Source organism: Vigna unguiculata, chromosome 8 (genome assembly GCF_004118075.2).
Source record: "Vigna unguiculata cultivar IT97K-499-35 chromosome 8, ASM411807v1, whole genome shotgun sequence".
NCBI classification, from domain to species: domain Eukaryota; kingdom Viridiplantae; phylum Streptophyta; class Magnoliopsida; order Fabales; family Fabaceae; genus Vigna; species Vigna unguiculata.
This window is the reverse complement of record NC_040286.1, coordinates 28924899-28944135: the sequence shown is the minus strand read 5'-3', so window position 1 is coordinate 28944135 and position 19237 is coordinate 28924899. Positions and strand designations below refer to the sequence as shown.

Here is a 19237-nt window from a genome sequence, read left to right as displayed (position 1 = left end):
GTTAGCGGTCTAGTGCGGGAGGGTGCACCGTGTGGGCGATATCTGCCTAGGAATGGATCCTACTATAATCTTATATGTACTTGAGGCCAAAGAAAAGTATTTTTATACATTAAACTAATTCACTGAATTCTATTGTTATTATAATAAAATAAATAAAATATATTCGATTAAAGCGTTGATTTATCTATAAGAAAATTAAATGAGTTGAACACCAGAATGAAAATAAAAAGTGATTGGAGGTTTGAGTGGATTAAAATATTGCCTATGTTGAAGTAGTTATGCATATTTGTCGTGATATCGTTAAGAGAGATGAGGTAATAAATAAAAGATTAAGTATTTTGTTTGTTTATATTTTTGTTTAGTGCATATATGGTTATAAATGTCATTTATTTACTAGTGGGTGCTTATTTTTTATACTTTACATAATTAAGAATTTCTTCAAGTTTTACTAACTAGTGTCCTTATACGACTAATTAGGGAAATAAAGATAATTGAAATTATGAACTAGTGCATTAAGAAGTATAGAAAAAAGGAATTTAGGTATAAAAGAACAAACTCATCTTTTATCTTCTTAGAATCTTAATTAGGATATGTCTCACTTTAAATATAACTTATAAAATATTGATTTTGTAAAAGTCAATTACACAGGTCAATAATTTTTAACTAGATTTTAATTAACATCTATTGAGAACTCAAATTCGCCATCTAAAATTCTTAGCATTGATAATATATGTAATGATTTTTGTTACTATTAGTGGAAATAAAATAAGACAGTTGTATAAAATATAAATATTACAAAACAATTAAACAAAAATTTACATATTTCTACATCTATACAACCTTTCAATATAACGCTAAATGTTTCTCTGTAATTAAAATATTGTCTTTTCAACTACATTGTTATCATAATCTTTAAAAACTAAATAAACCAATTAATAAGAATAAACTAACTTCAAATAAGTAACTCACATTATACTACACTAATTTGTTAAAATAAATATATCAATCTTCATGTGTTTTAAATGATTTACTTGAAAATTATATTAACTTTGAATATTTTATACTAACAAATAATTAATTTTTTTTTATAAAAAATGTTAGTTGTTAGTGAGAACTAAACATTCAACCTCTCTCCTAAATTCACTATATCAATCTTATTTTTCCATATTATTAGCAGAAATACTTTTACTTTATCTTCCTTCCATTTAAGGACTAAACTACCTTATAGTTCACAAAATAGTGTACATGAATTGATATTATGTAACATATTTAGTTATAACTAAATAAATCAGTTAAAAAATAAAATATATCAAATTTATAAACACGTCTATATTATTATGAAAATAAATTAAAACTGTATAAAAAACACTTATTGAAAACATAAGATGATAACTGATAAAATTCCAGTATTTTTTTTTTAATTTGTCGAGTGAAATTTTATTTCAGTTATTGATTAAAAAAAATTAACTTCTTTGTAGATAAATTTCAAGCGAAATCCGCCTAGATAATTTTTTTTTCAGATTATCTTTCATCGAATAAGTGAATTTAGATCTGCTGAACATATTATGCAAAAAAATTCAAAAAATTAAATGAAAATCAATATTATGTATAATATATACTAAATTTTCACCTAAAATCAAAATATTGATTCAATAACATCACTTATTCAATTGTTATACATGGTATCATTTTACAATTTTTTCTAAACTTGTTTTTTTTTTAACACAAATACTTCCAAATTCTTAGTTAAAGCAATCATGATATGGTGGAGTTCCAGTTCAACATAGTCACCACAACATGTAGCTAATCAAATAATATAATAAGAAAAAAAAGTAGGTTTCTAAGGTCTAACTTGTGATAACCTAATAGTAATCAAATTACAAACTATCATAACAAATAGATTAAATTCATAGATCAATCATATTATCAATCAACATTTATAAAGTTAAAAAATTTAGGTTTAATTAGTCAGATGATACCCACTTTTATTTAGATATGTCAATTTAGTACCCGCTTTTAAAAAGGTGCCAATTGAGTCTGAACTTTTAAAAAATTATCTCAATTAGGTCCTTTTTAACAAAAAATTATTTACAACTTTAGCGGTATTGATATTTAAAATGATTTACAAAATTAAGTATTAATATTTATATCAAAATTTAGTGCTAAAAGTCACGAATTAAGTTAACGGCTATAGTAATTCTTGTCTGAAAGGAACCTAATTGAGGAACTTTTTCAAAAGTTAGGACTAGATTGACGTATTTTTAAAAGCGGGCACCAAACTGACATTTGAATGAAAATGAATACCATCCGACTAATTAAACCAAAAATATAACTCCTCATAACCTAACATTAACGTACAAAATTCTCTACACAAATTTAAATAATTTCCTAAATTTATACAGTAATTTAAATTAAGATCGACATTAGTTTCCCCACCAAACCCTAGATACAAGCAAGGAAATACATATTTTTCAATACAATGCCAACAAGAAAGAGGAGAGAACATGAGGTCCAAGAAAGAAAATAAAGAAGAACTTACCCCTAATGAAGTTCTCACAAGTTGATCAAGATTTTTTTCGAGAATTTATTTTTTGAAAGCTGAAAGAAAGAATAGGAAGAAAACCTCTTGAAATGCTAAGAGATAACAAGTTAGAGAAAAAGTTTTAAGAATATAATAAATGAAGAGATATAAATAAGAAAATTATTTAATTTTCTACTTATAATATTAAAATATAATTTAAAAATAAATATAATTCTTAGTTTAACATTTACGTTTTCTCGCTTAATACCCATAGAAGCAATTCCTTATCATATATTAAAGTTGGATTATTTTAAGGAATTTCGACTTTAGATAGTGATATACAGTTTTTGAATGTTTTACAACTAAATTTTTTAATATTTACCAAAAAGGAAATAATTAAAAGAATTTAAAAATTGCAATATTCAGTAATTTTCAATAAAAAGTTCACTAATATATGTATTAAGGATTATATTAATGATTTTATTGTGTTTAGTAAGATTATTAATTTCGTAATTATTATTTTAAAAGTCATATTTAAAATGATTTTTACCGTATAAAAATATGATTATTGATGATGAATTAAAATTAAATTATTTTTAAAGCAACCACCAAAGCAAATCTTTCAAGACAGCTTATAATTGGATCGTAATATAAATTCTTTCAATATATTCCAATTAAAATATTTAATATTTACTAAAAAGGAAATAATTTTTTTAACAAGTTCAAAATCTTAGTTATTTGTGGTAATTGTAACACCCAAATTAGCATGACGGCACGGTTAATTAATTTAACACCCCATCTTTGATAAAATAAAATTAATAAAAACTAGACATTCCATAGTCAATAACCAAAAATAACCAAAAAGAGATAACTCAAAGTATATAATATATCAGTACAATTATCCATAGGAAAAGTAACCATGTTGACATAATATATATACACATTCAAGGACTTATTAAGTTACAGAGTAATTTCACAAACTGTTGGTTTCTCATAATTTATAAGTGCATCTAAACTTGTATCTTCATATGTTTACACTAATAAGATGATCATTGTAAAAAGAAGAAATACAAAATAGAACAAAACCAACAAACACACAAAGATAGCTAATATACAAAGGAAACGTCATATATCAATTAACTTGTTATGTTAATGTACCAAGAAATCCAATTTTGTCATCAATCAACACAAGTCACACAAATAGACTTTTCAAAACTCAAATATCCAAATAAAACGTATTGATGTCGGTTTACTTGAAAATTTTGCACTTGTAATGGACTATCTTCCACACACAAGACTAGTCCTTTTCTTGTCATGAAAAGTCCAAATTGTTCTTAGACAATGACCTTATACTACTCTCACTACGTAATCCACCCTCCTCTATATGAGTTTGAATGATTAGTAGCGTGTTAGGATAACTTCCATTTTGTATCCTTAATTCAATGCATTCTCTAAAAAGTATAAAATATTGTCTTGATCAAGATTCCCAAAACAACTTTAATTCACCTTTTTTACATCAACGACACATACTATAACTACACTCATCATACTTCATCATACTTACATCATACATATTAATTAACCTCTTATGCAATTCCAAACAAGAAAAGAAAAGTATCAAATATTGCCCAACACAACAATTCCCAGCATAGCACCACTCAACCAAAAGTACCTCTAAAAGGTTCTCGCACAACACCAACCAAATGGCCCTTGACGCCATTTCCTTCGCTCAATGAGCCCAATGCGTGCGCAACAAAAACACCACTTGAGCTCCCAAGATTTAATTCCAGAAAGTGGCAACCAGTCACACTAGGTGGCACCCAGTAACAACCAACACAGAGAACCATTGGCTAGGTGGCACCTAACGTTATCAATGTTGCTCGATGCTATACCAAAACTCAAATTATCCCTCTTTGAGCTTAATTTGAGTAATTTGACACCTCGTAAGTTAATTCCCACTTGATAAACGTTCCAATACTTGAAATTTTTAAGGTTCTTAACTCAATCAATGTCATATTACTCAATTCAAGACTTACACAAAGGCATTCCCAATCAACACCAGATCACAATTTTCATGCAAATCACAACTCAATGTAGAATTCACATTTATCCAACAAATTCAACAAATCAAACATAGTGCAAGCCAAAAAAAAGTTAAAATTTAGAGTTCAAAGATCACAACATTCAAATTACAACCAACAATTAGAACAAACACAACATATAAAAGCTAAAATTAGCTTCTCTCACCTGATGTAACAACTCTAGGTGCTATTAAATACCAAACTAACTTCAACCCCACATGATGCTCTATTTATACATAGAAGCATCACAAAGATGGTCAAACTATATCATTATGATCATTGATCAATAAATACTCACAAAGTAAAAAAACACCACATGCGACCAACTGATGATCCCATGTAAAGAAAGAGGAAACCACAACCACAAAGAGGAAGGGTAAAAGACCAATTTACTCTATTGTAGATTTTAATCGGCTACCCTTGTGAAAATCGACGCCATGATCACAAAGGTGGTCTCTAATCATCAAACAAATGAGTGAGAAGATCAGAAACCTAGGGAGAAGACAAAGAACTCTAGAAAAGTGATTTCTAGAGAAATGATTTTATATAAAATGAACTTCAGTTATTAGAAATCTATTTATAGTTTAAACCTTTTATTATTAAAATAATATAATGTTCTCTTTTTATAAAAAACACAACTGCTCTTAAGCCCTTTTCTAGGTTCTCACAATTAATGCATTACATAATTGGTATTATGCATGAACAACAACATAAACATATATTATGTATTTACAGTCTTTTATGAAACTCTTAGTAAAATTTTCAAAATATATAAACTTCCAATAAATGAGAAGATCTATAATATAAATATTGTATACCTATACAACAACTATTCATTAATAGATCATCAACGCTCTTATTGCTTCACATCCTTCCTACCTTTACTATTAAATGCTCACGTATAACATACTTGTTTAAATATCACAACATATTCTTCATCATAAAAAATTTAAACAATAATATTTTAAATTTTATTAGTTTTCCTTACCTCAAAATAGTTTGTCTAAAACTAAAACTCTACAACTCAATAAATCGAGTCACTCCTAACTAGAGACCTATTACAAAATTTTCAAATAAGACAAAAATTCAGTATAAGGTAGAGTGAGTTGAGATAATCACTTTTCTCCATTGTCCTTGCTCAATTTGATAGTTAAAACACTATCAAAACTTGAGAAAAACAAATTAATAAAATGAATAAAAATTTATCTTGTATAAAAAACCTATCAGTTTGAAATGATCCTTAACTCTCAAGCTATTGTAAGCTATTGTCAACGGGGCGGGTAGGATACGCGTAATAGCTCCTCGTACCCTACATGATGGATAAATATCTGCCTCGTACTCCAACCCATATTCGTTAGGTATCCATTATACGGGTACCCACATAATTTTTTAATATTCACGGATATCCACGAGTACTCGCAGGTATTTACAAAAAAATAAAAATAAATATTTAACAACATATTTTAATGTAAATTCAAATAAAATAAAATACATAACATTCATAAATTTTAAACAAAGTCCAAATAACCCATTTAAATAATGTTGAAGAACAATTTACAAAGAAATGATTTTTTTTAAACTAATTGATAAAAGAAGAACTCGTTCAAAATTAATATTATGTTAATATTTTAATTATGTTCTATTATTTTTATTTTAATTTAAATTAGAGTATAGTGGGTACGAGTATCCACAAATATAGCTACTATGATACCTATAACATGTGGGTATTAAAAATATTTGTACCTGTTATTCGTATATATCTATTTATAATATCCATTTTCTATTCATTCCGAATTTTACTACGGGTATGAATTTTTTTGACATCCTAATAGTAATGTTTAAATATAAAATAGTGGTGTATTTGGAAAGAAATTGAATAGAAAAAGGCGAGAATAAAATATGGTTGTGTAAAGGAAAGAGATAAGCATACGGTGCATAAACCATTTCTCTTCTCTCCTTTTATTCTATACTAGTGTAAACACAGGCGCTATCGCGCCTGTGTGTACGCATTTTTTGAATTATATTAATAATTGATGATATTGTAATGTTATTAATTTAATAAACAAAATAAAAGTATATTTATAAAAAATAAAATAAAATGTACGGAGAAAATAAGAGAAAAATAACTGTTGATGAATAGTAAGAGAAAAAAAGAAAAAGGAGATAAGTAAATAATTTTATAAAAACTTGTAAAAGTAACCGTTAATTTTTAAAAATTTAATAAATAATTAAATTATAAAGGGTAAAGTTGGAATTATGAAATGTGGACACAAAAGAGGGAATCCCCTTTATATATAGTTATAGATAATATTATTACATTTTTATTAGTTTTCACCATGTTCCACTTAAAGAAGCCCAGAATGTACAAATAGAGGGTACATTGGACAAGAGTAGATAGACTTAATATATTAATATTATAGGTTAAATATATTTTTATAACTTAATTTAAGTAAAAATTAGAAGTTTTCTTTTTAATTTTCGTTCAATTTTTATTTTGACGTTTCAACTACATTTTACAATTAACATTAAAATAAAATTGTATCAAAAATAATTCAAATATTATTAAAATCAATGTATTTAAAATGCCAAATAAACTTAATAAAATTTTATTAAAAAATTAAATATATATATTTTTAAAATTGGAAACCAGAACCAAAATTTTGAAAACTAATTTCAATTTTAACAAAATTATTGTATCAAAAATATATTTATCCTCAACCTTTATTAATGCAATAGTCAAATCTAACTTAAGTATCCAAAAAGATTAAAAAAACCAAGAATACAAATTGCAATAGAAGTAGTGATCAAATGAAGATTGCATGATCATCTTTCAATGGAAATTTATTATATCTTCAAATGTATATTATTATTATTATAACTTTTATTTTAGATATTCTGTAATTCTTACACATTCATCAATATCAATCACGTCAATTAAAATATCCTTAATTCCTAAAATTATATTAAAGGAATACATCTGATTTTCTTTAATGACTGAAATAAATGAGTTTTATATGAGTTTATAGACGTTCACAAAATATGTCGATGCTGTTTTTACAAAAATAAAAAAAAAATTGCAAAAAAACTGATAAATGCCGTAAAACTTTGGAAAAAAACAAAGAAAAGCTTTTTAAGATATCAACAAGAAATTACCAAAAAAAAAATATTTAAAAGAAAACCATAAATTCTGGTGGCTAAAAGTATTTGTTTTTTTAATTTTCTATTTGTTATTTTCTCGCTTTAGCCATTATTTGTAGTAAAAAGTATATTTTGGTATATCTTGATAATCTCTACTATAAGCACTTTATCAATAGACACTTTGGGTAACTTCTCTTTATATATTCACACGATTGATCATTCATCAATTGAGACCTTTGCCTATATTTCAACTTTCAATAAAAAAAAAAAAAGGAAAACATTACTTGAAATTCTTTATATAAATAATTTCTTTATAGGGTCTTGCTAACCATGCCCGGTTAAAGATAATTAATATACATTGGATCCTACAAAAATATATAGAAAAGTGTAATATTAAATAAAATCTGACCTAATAATTATTAATGTAATTTTATTTTCTTTAAAAGATAAAAATGTCCATAAATATTGTACATGTGTATTTAATATTTTATTTAATGTTCACAAATAAAATTTAAAAACTAATTAAATAATAAAATAACTATATTTTAATGTTGCTAAAAATTAAATATAAGAAAATTTAAATTAACATAAAACCAACAAAAAAATAGTGTTATACATCTAAAACTTAAAAAAAATAACATAAAAAAGTATAAATTAACAGAAAAACCAACAAAAAAATACTATTAAACATCTAAATATGTTACAAAAAAAGAATAATTAAAGTGTCAATTTAAGACTTAATTGATTTTTTTTTCTTTTTAGTAGAGACTTTAAAAATTCCAAAAACTTGTTTTGTAACAATAAGTTATTGTCTACACATTTAAAAGAGTGTTTTTGTCTTTATAAAATTTATTATGTACATTTATACTATTTTAATTACTGTATTTAATTATTTCAGTTTTTAATATAAAAATGATGATATCAAAGCACATTCTCCTTCTTTATATCAAAGACTCCACCCAATCCTCATGTTTTTGTTTCACATAGTTTTGATTTTTTATTATGATTTCGTCCATTTTCTTTCAGATTCAAATTATTAAAATTACTTGTAATAACAAGATCAAATTATTAAAAATTAAATTAAACTACTTAATCTACTTTTATTTTTCAATATATTTCTTACATGATAATAACAAGAGAAAATAAACTAAAATATATTTGAAGGAAATTGTTTTTATGTAATATTTGAATTACTTCTGCAAGTTTTCATGGGAAGAATGAGGAGTGTGTTGAAACCTTGGAAGCCCAACTTTGTTGCCGACAGTTTTGATGTCTTGTTGCACTTGTGTCCTAAATTGTTTGTAAGTGAAGGGTCTGTAGTTGGAACTCTTAATCTCAAGCTCTTCATCAGGGAACACAAAATAGCATAATGAGATCCTTTCTCCCTCATTGTTTAGCTTCACTCTGTGTGTCACACTTTTGTATTTGTCATCACTTATTGCCTAAACAAAAACATTATCCCTTTTAATACAAATTAATAATCCATATTGCAACATAAAATATGATTTATGAATATCTATGGTTTCATTTTGGCCCTTTGAATATTATTTTAAAATATTTCTGTAATATAAAGAAAAAATAACATTAATCTTTACGTTTTCAACACTCTTTGTTAGAAATTTAAAGACTCAAAAGAAAATTATTAATAACAATTAATTTTAGAACAACAAATAGTTAGTTGTTTATATATTATTTTATAAACTAAAAATAATTAGTATTTGATTTTTATGGTGAATAAATATTATAATTGATTTGTAATTAGAGTTTAAAATAATCTCTAATATTCCTGTCAAGATTTTAATTATCAAATAAGTAGTGTATAAATTAGTTTCTAATTTAAAATTAGGAACTAATATATAATTTTATTGGTTTAATTAATAGTGTGATTTATATTTATTTTTGACTCAATTCAGTATCTAATAAAACGACTCGATATGTATTGTTAATATCGTATGAAAGTGACACCATGTTAAAAATAATCCAAATTTTGATACGTGATATTTTCAAAAAGTGTTAACACCAATTTTACATAAAAAAACCATATTATGTGTTTAAAAAAAATTAATTAAGTCTTTTTTATAAAATAAGGACTTCACTATATATATATATATATATATATATATATATATATATATATATATATATATATATATATATATATATATATATACCAGAATCAAAATCGAACCAAATGTCTATATCTAAAAATCAAATTATTAATTAAACCTAATTTTATTTTATATGCGTCAATTATAATTCTTTAAGAAATGAAAAACTATTAACCCATTTTAAGATTAAAGGGATTGAAATGGACGAAGAACTAAAAAAAAAACTAAATTATAATAAGAAAATTTGACCTGCATCATGTCTCCAAGGTTGACGATGAGTGTGTTGGAAACGGGTTTAACAGTGAGCCAATGATGATCTCTGAGGAGCTCAAGTCCACTCACTTCATTTTCTTGGCTCAATATAGACAATACAGAGCTATCTGTGTGCACCTCCATGCCCAAACCAACGTCAGAGTTTGAGCACTTTGGATAACGATAAATACGCATAATTCCAGTGCTTTCTGCTACGTAAGAACTCGATGCTTCAATGTTCAGGTCAAGCTTCTTCACCATAGCTTCGAACAATCTTCTACCAATTCTGCTCAAATGTTCTCCATATTCCACCACCGAATCTCTTCCCAACCACAACATGCCAAAATACATATCAGACAAAACATCATGATGACAATATTTAAAATACATATAAAAGTTTAAATAAAATATCACATTGAAACTGGTTTACTTCAACATTTATATGTAAAACAAATTTGATAATTTATTACTTTTGTTTTTACTGAACCAGTTTTTCACTGATTTAACCTTGCAGCATAACCAAAAATTTGGTTACAAAAGAACAACATGAAAACAGAAAGTAAAAATTGTTTCATGATTGAACGAACACTGATCTGAGGAAGTTGACGCCATTTTACGACAAGAGGCTAAGTGTCATGTGTAGAGTACGAGGATAAATTGTGATGGGACCTAGATTTGATAGTTAAAAACTGTAGCATGCATGGCTCTCATATTACAGAGTAAAATATCCCCCAATACATAACTTTGTGCTGTAATAAAGTAAAAAGTTTGAAAGAAGAAAATGAAGTTGTTTACCTGAAAGAGTGAAGCTGAGGAAGTTGAGGTTGAAATTGGGAGAGGTGAGGCAGAGACATGTTGAAACCTTCGAACCAATTGATGTTTTGAGGGGCAGTTGTTAGGGGTGTCCCAGAGGAAGTAAGGGCAGGGGTGCCCCAAAAGTAAGTGACAGGATCAGCAGCATTACATGAGGCTTGTTTGGACTCAAAGGAAAGAGAGAAGAGTTGTTTGGCTTGGTGTTGGAGTTGGGTCAATAGGGTTGATGGGATTCCATGGTTAACCAAACGGAACAACCCCCAATGCTTGCAAGCGTCTTCAAGGACCTTCTGCATATTCATGTCATGGCTTAAGAGTTGAAGATCTATGAGTGGTAGTGGATCCGGCTCCGACTCGCGGATCGGGTCGCCGCCGTCTGGTTGGTGGTGGCGGGGGTGGCTAAGGTGGCGGAGAATGGGAGGGTAGGACTCCGAGTTGTTCATTTTCTTAGTTTATGGGTAAAGGGAGATGGGAATAGAGATCATGAAACACACGTTTGTTCAGAGAGAATCACTTTGGGAGAATTCTAGATCTGTTTTGCTACTTAAGTATACAATGTATGGAGATAAAATATTATAAGTGAAAATAAACTTTTCGAGAGACATTGATTGATGCGAGAAGTGTAAATATGAGCACGTTAAAAATGATCGACTTTGATTGTGTATTTAATTAAGATCTTCATGTGATTTTTTTCCTATTTAATCACACATAATGTGATGTTTGTAATTAATATGTAATATCAATCTTTATATTTTTTTACTCATAAAAGAACTTTAGTTTTAATTAAAGTTTTTCACTCTCACATTAATTCACAATTAATTAACAACTTCACATAACATTAGTTTTATTATATTTAAAGAAAATGATATTTCAACATGTTGACAAATTTCTTTTACGATCTGAATTAATTTTTTTTACGATCTAAATTGATATCTTTTAAGTGATTTTGAAATATAGAAAAATAAAAAATTATTTAAAAGATGATACATCAAGTTGTAAAATAAAAATGTTAAAATTTAGTTATTAAAATATAATTTTACTATATCTAAAGACCTTATAATTTTACTTTATTTTTTTAAGAAAAATATCTGGTTTTTTGTAGAATAATAATGGGATGAGTTGGGAATGTGTTTCGTTATCTCATATTCATTATCAAATTTTTTTTTTCTAATATCTATACCTAAACCTAATGGGTATGAAATTTTTGTCTCATCCTCATCTCTACAAGGTAATTGGTATAAACTTGTATTCATATCGGTATATGTTTTCTTATTATTTCAATATTAATTTTTATAAAATAATAAAACATTCTCCAAAATGAGATTTAATATTATCAAATATTCAATATCAAAATTATATATTCTCATTTCGTCAATATCAAATATTAAAAAATAATTATAATTGTATACATTTTAATATATTACCAAATAAAATTTCATAAAGCCAAAGCAAAAGTTAATAAAAATTTAAAATATATTTAAAAAATTACAAAAACAAAAACAGATAATCAAATTTCAAAATATTTTAAATGTCTATTTGCTCTGATTCTTTAAATTCTAATGAAATTTCTATTTTTTTTATACATTAGAAAAAGTTATAATACACTACTTGAATGAAATCACACAAACAATAAATATTAAACTAATAATAATTAAAATTTAACATAAATTTTTCAAAACTTCAATATATGTTAGGTGGTGATAACAATATTTATGACAATAACATTAAATTATCATATTATAACAAATCAATTGTTTTACACAATTCTAGTGATAAAAACTTATGAAAATGAGTTAGTAAATACATATAATTATATAAAAAATAAAAAATATTCTACATGATAAAAATAAATAATAAATAAAAATATTAAAAAGAAGTTAAATGTATGTCTTAAAAACAATTTGATACACCATTAAATGAAACCGTACAAATATGGAGATAAAATATTATAAGTCAGAAAAAAATTTCAAGTAATATTGATTGGTGCAAGAAGTATAAATATGAGCACCTTAAAAATATTGAGTTTGATTATATATTTAATTTAGGTTTAATTACTCAAATTGTATATTTGATTTTTTTTCTTATTTAATCACACATAATGTGGTGTTTGTAATAAAACATTAAATATATAATATCAATCTTTATTTTATTCATAAAAGACCTTTCGTTTTAATTAAAGCTTTTGTATCTCACGTTAATTGACAAGTAATTAACAACTTCATATAAAGATTAGCTTTATTATATATCCTAAGATATTAAGAAAAACTTTTGGTTTACGCAGATGGCAAAAGATGAGTTGGGTTGAAACGTGTTTCGTTATCACATATTTATTTTTAAAGAAAATTTTTTTTCTCATCCATTTACCTAAATTTAATGGGTAGGAAATTTTGTTTCATCCCTATCTCTATAAGGTAATTGGTATACATTGTAATTGTAACATGTTTATGTTTTCTTGTTGTTTCAATATCAACTATTTAATTTTTATAAAATAATAAAATTTTCATGTAGATGAAACTTAATATTATCAAATATTTAATGTCAAAATGATGTATTCATGTTTTGTCAATATCAAATATTTAGCAAAAAATTACATTTGTATACATTTCAATATAAAGTACCAAATAAATTTTCATGAGACTAAAACATTTATTAAATTTACAAAGTTAATAAAATGAAATTGATAAAATAATTTTAAAAAAATTATAAAAAGAAAATAAATAATCAAATTTAAAAATATTTCAAATGTAAAATCTCTATTTTTTATACACGGATAAAAATTATAATACACCAATTATATGAAATCACACAAAGAACAAAGATTAAACTAATAATAATTAAAATTTAGCATAAATGTTTCATCTTTTAAACTTTTATATATATGGGATGGTGATTATAAAATGTATGACAATGACATTAAATTATTATATTATAGTAAATTATTTTTTTTACACAATTGTAATAATAAAATTACACTTATGATAATGAGGCAGAAAATAAAATTAATTATATAAAAAATATCAAAATAGTATTTTACATGATAAAAATAAACAATAAATAAAAATATTAAAAAGAAACAATTTTATTCTCAATGAAATTGCACAAATATGGAAATAAATAATATAAGTAAAACTTTTCAAGTGATATTGATCGGTGCTAAAAGTGTAAATGTGAGCATGAAGGATTAAGTTTGATTGTGTATTTAATTTCTAACTTTATGTGATTTTTTTTCCTATTTAATCATACATAATGTGATGTTTGTAATAAAGTATTAAGTATATGATATCAATCTTTATATTTTACTCAAAATACCTTTAGTTTTAATTAAAGTTTTTGTCTCTCACATTAATTAACAATTACTTAACAACTTCACATAAGATTAGCTCTATTATATCCTAAGATATTATATCTTTACTTCCTTTTTAAAAAATATATGGTTTACACGGATGGCAAGAGATGAATCTGGACGTGTTTTATTATCACATATTTATTCCCAAAGAATTTTTTTTTCCTATCTTCTTACCTAAATTCAATAGTATGAAATTTTTTTTCTTATCTCTATCTCCACCACGTAACGGGTATACACTTATATTTGTATATATTTTCTCATTGTTACTATATTAATTAATTAAATTTTATAAAATAATAATACATTCTTGCAAATGAAACTTAACATCATCAAATATTAAATATCAAAAATTTAGAAAAATATTTGAAAAAATTATAATTGTATACATTTCAATATGAAGTATCAAATAACATTTCATGAGACCAAAGCATTTTTAAAATTTTCAAAGTTGATGAAAAAAAATTGATAAAATGTAAAAATATTCTAAAAAAAAATTACAAAAAGAAAACAAATAATTAAGTTTAAAAATATTTTTAAGAAATTACTAAAAGAAATTAGATAATTAAGTTTAATTTTCTTAAAATGTCTCTTTATTCTCATTCTTTAAATTATACTTAAATCTATTTCTTTTATATACTAGTAAAATTTATAATACATCACTTAAATGAAATCACACAAAGAACAAAGGTTAAACCAATGATAATTAAAATTTAGCATGCATTTTTCATCTTTTGAACCTCGATATATGTTGGATAGGGGTGACAATGTAGGCCGGACCAACCCGTTTAGATCCGCTACTGCATAAGTGTGGACCCACAGGTTGACTCGCTTATCTATTTATTTATTTATTTTAAATTCTTATAATAAAGTTTTCAATGTTCAACAAATTGGAAAACTTTAACAAGTTCATGAAATTAAGCAAAGACTTTGGGGAGTTGAATAATAAATTGATAATTCAATATTTTCATCATATTCATATTCGTACTTTTTTCTTCAAATTTTAGCACATTCAAAAATACATAACACTTTTTTTTTCACTCATACAAGAATTTGGAACATTACGTCCATGCAGAAGTTTAGAAGAAAAGTAACCAATATACACATGTGTCAACTTTTTTTCTTACTTTTTTTTATGTGGGCCGTGGGCCAACTACACGGGCTGCGAATTATTGGGACTGGACTTTTGTGGGCAAGCGGGCTCAATATCTTAGCCCATCCCACATTTTTTTGGCGGGCTGGCAGGCTTGCGAGCCAGCTCACCGGGCCAAGCTCACATTGTCACCCCTAATTGGATGGTGATAACAAGATTTATGACAATGACATTACATTACGTTATCATATATTATAGTAAATCAATTTTTGTACATAATTGTAATGATAGAATTACACTTATGATAATGAGTTAAAAAATACAAACATTTATATAAAAAAACATCAAAACAATAGATAATTAAGTTTAAAAATATTTTTTAAAAATTACAAAAAAAATCAGATAATTAAGTTTAAAAATATTTTAAATGTCTCTTTACTCTCATTTGTTAAATTCCAATGAAATATCTTTCTTTTAAACACTAGTAAAATTTATAAAATACCAATTAAATGAAATCACACAAAGAACAAATGTTAAACTAATGATAATTGAAATTTAGCATATATTTTTCATCTTTTGAAGTTCGATATATGTTAGATAGTGATAACAAAAGTTATGACAATGACATTAAATTATCATAATATAGTAAATCATTTTTTTATACAATTGTAATTATAGAATTACATTTATGATAATGAGTTAGAAAATACAAACATTTATATTAAAAACATCAAAACACTATTATACATGATAAAAATAAACAATAAATAAAAATATTAAAAAGAAGTCAAATGTGTGTGTTAGAAACAATTTGATAGACACTATTGAATGAAATCACATAAAGTAGAAGAAAACAATTGTATAATTAAGGATATGGTCAATTATGTTTTTGGTCCTTAAATTATTAGAAAAATTTGGTTTTAGTCCCTCTTTCAAAGTTTGCTCTAACTAGGTTCTTGTCCTTTCAAAATTCATGGAATTAGTCTTTAATAACTAAGGACAGTGCGGAACTTGAACAAAAATTTTAGGGGGACCAAATTATATTTGTTATATATAAATTATTTTTTCTAGTTAAAAAAAAATTCATTTCCTCACATCAATTTCTTTATTCAAAACAAGCACTCATAATAATAGAATCCAAAAAATATAACAATAATATATATGAAAGAGTAGCATAAAGTTTATCATTAACAATAATATATTAAAAAAAGAAAGCAAAAGTTACCTTCTGGGGATCAAGTTCTAAATCATTTTCAAATTTATTATATATAAGTTTAGGAACCTTAGATAGTTGTTTTTCATTTTCTTCAATTTTTGGATTTTCATAAAGTTTCTCAAGTTTATATGACATAGATGCACTTTTTTTATCTTCATCACAAGCCTTCCACTTGAAAAAAATAATCAATTATTTTACTCTTTACCATAATTTTTCTAATATAAATTTGTTGCCTCTCTCCTATTTAGAAAAATATTAAATTATGAATATCCCAAATTAAATCTTAGAACCAAGACTCAATATTCTAATAAAACTAATAACTTCTAGATGATTTACCTTCCCTTACCTTAGAGATTCCTAATCTTGTTCTTTCCTTACACAACTTCAAAGCCTAAAATAGCTCTATCTACACAAAGAAGAGTTTGATCAACAATTAAAGCATGACTTTATGATCTCTAACCGATAGAGATATACCTAGAATGTAGAAAAGTCACATACAAGAAGAAAAATATTGCTTAAAAAAAGGGTAAAAAATGAACTTACTCAAAAGAAGAAATTGTTCAGTCCAAAATAATCTTAACTCCTCAATTTTTTCCATCTTTTCCTGGTACAATTTGATTTTGAAAATAATAAAAAATTGATGATGAGAATTGAGATGGAAATAAAAAAGAGAAAGAGATGGAAACATGAAAAAAAGAAAAACCAAATAAAGAAGTAAAAGAAATTATAATAAAAAGGGAAAATATGATTTTTAAATTTTAGAAATTTTTTTTAAACTAAATTAATATAAATAAATATATTTTTTAAAAATATATAGAAAATTAAAAACAAAAAAAAAAGTTGGGGTCACCATTATATTCCGCCTCCAACTAAGGGTGTTAGTTTTTTTCTTTTTTAACGTGGCAAACAATATTCCACGTCAAAAATTTTGTTTATACACTTGACAAATTATTTAATCAAAAAATAAAAATGATTTTCCACCTCATCTTCTTCTTTGTTAGGCTAGGTTTCTTCGGCAAATCTTCATCAGAGCTTTCTCTTACTCCTTTTATTTTGCAAAACACAAAGACACAAAGGATCTTCATATTTTTTATAAATAATTTGTCATGTGTTTAAACAAAATTGTTGATGTGGAATATTATTTGTCATGTTAAAAAAATACTAATGTTAGTCATTAAGGACTAATTTTATGAATTTTTGAAAGGATAGAGACCTAATTAGAGATGACTTTAAATGAGGGACTAAAGCAAAAATCGCTTAATAATTTAGGGACAAAAAATATAATTAATCCTTAAGAATATTATGTGATGTAAAATACCTCAAAATATGGAGTAAGAGATTTAGAGAGAAAATAGAGAAAATATTTTACAAAAAGTTTTAGAAAGATAGTAGTTAATATAAAATAAAATTTGATTAATAGAAAATTTTATTTATAGTCTTACTTTTAATATAAAATAATTGAGTATTATCTTTTAAGATCACAACTACTCTTAACTATTTTCTAGGTCCTTAAGATATCTAATAAATTATTTTAAAAACAAAAACATATTAATATACTGAGAAAATATGTTTACACATCTTAAAAGATTACATTAACTTAACAATTAACATATTAATATTTTAATACATTTAGTTTATACTTGAATCTAACTTATTAAAAAATATTAGTATATTATTAAATAAGTTATAAAGTAAATATGTTTTTGTTATATATGATAAGAAAGTGTAATTTTTCATACATACATGCACACAAATATATATTCCTATTCTCTTATATGTTAGAAAATAATTACTCAAATAATATTATTAATAATCAAAATATTATAATAATAATTATTAGAATAATAATACTGACATGTGTATGAATCAAAGAATATTAATAAGAGATTCAGTAATACTATTAACAATAATAAATAATAGATAAATACTAAATGAGGTAAGGAGTAAAAATAGTTTGGGTTGAAGTACGCATAACACTATCCTTAAAGACAAAACACCTTCAGTGCACAGGGGCAATATAAATACACAATCATATGTGTGTGTTTCAAATCATATCTGTTTCTCTCCCAAGATACAACAACCCGTCAGATCGATAGTGCAGTGAAGGATCTTCGAACCTTATGAATACTACTGTTTTAAGAGATAGTATAAAGAAGAAAATAAGAACATTATTGAGAAAACTCTAGTGTTTTTTTGTTGTCTCTGTTATGTCTTTTTCCATGTACTTGTGTGGTATTTATAGGTAAAGAAAGACATACAAGAATAAATTGTGATAAGAAATATAGCCGTTAATCATAAATAACATTAACCTATAAAATTAAAAGTCTATAAAAAATATTAGTAACAATAGAATTTTATTTTAATTATTTATTTTTTAAATTATATTAAAATATTTCCAACATGATCCTCCTGAATTTTGTATCTTATTTTTATTTCTGTCGAATAATGAAAATACTCGTGTATGATATTGGTTTAAATGTTTATTAAATGTTTTTGTTATAAAAAGAAACATACATATTTTTCGATATATATGATGATAATAAATAAATTATAATTACATAAATATTAAAATAAAATACATAATAAATTTAGAATGTTGAATAATTTAAAATGGAAATAAAAAAAATACTCATTTTACCTTTATAATTATTTAAAAAGTTGGATATTATTGA

At 24.8% G+C, this 19237-nt stretch overlaps 1 protein-coding gene across 1 annotated transcript; it reads right to left on the bottom strand.

The window, feature by feature from the left end:
• Positions 1-8864: 8864 nt before the first annotated feature.
• LOC114195290 (gibberellin 2-beta-dioxygenase 6) lies at positions 8865-11432 on the bottom strand. The gene is made up of 3 exons (XM_028085709.1): positions 10896-11432; positions 10098-10422; positions 8865-9182 (listed from the first exon to the last, which is right to left on the bottom strand). The coding sequence occupies exons 1-3, from the start codon at positions 11354-11356 to the stop codon at positions 8931-8933; spliced, it is 1038 nt and encodes a 345-aa protein (XP_027941510.1). The 5' UTR covers positions 11357-11432; the 3' UTR covers positions 8865-8930.
• Between the last annotated feature and the right edge of the window lie 7805 nt (positions 11433-19237).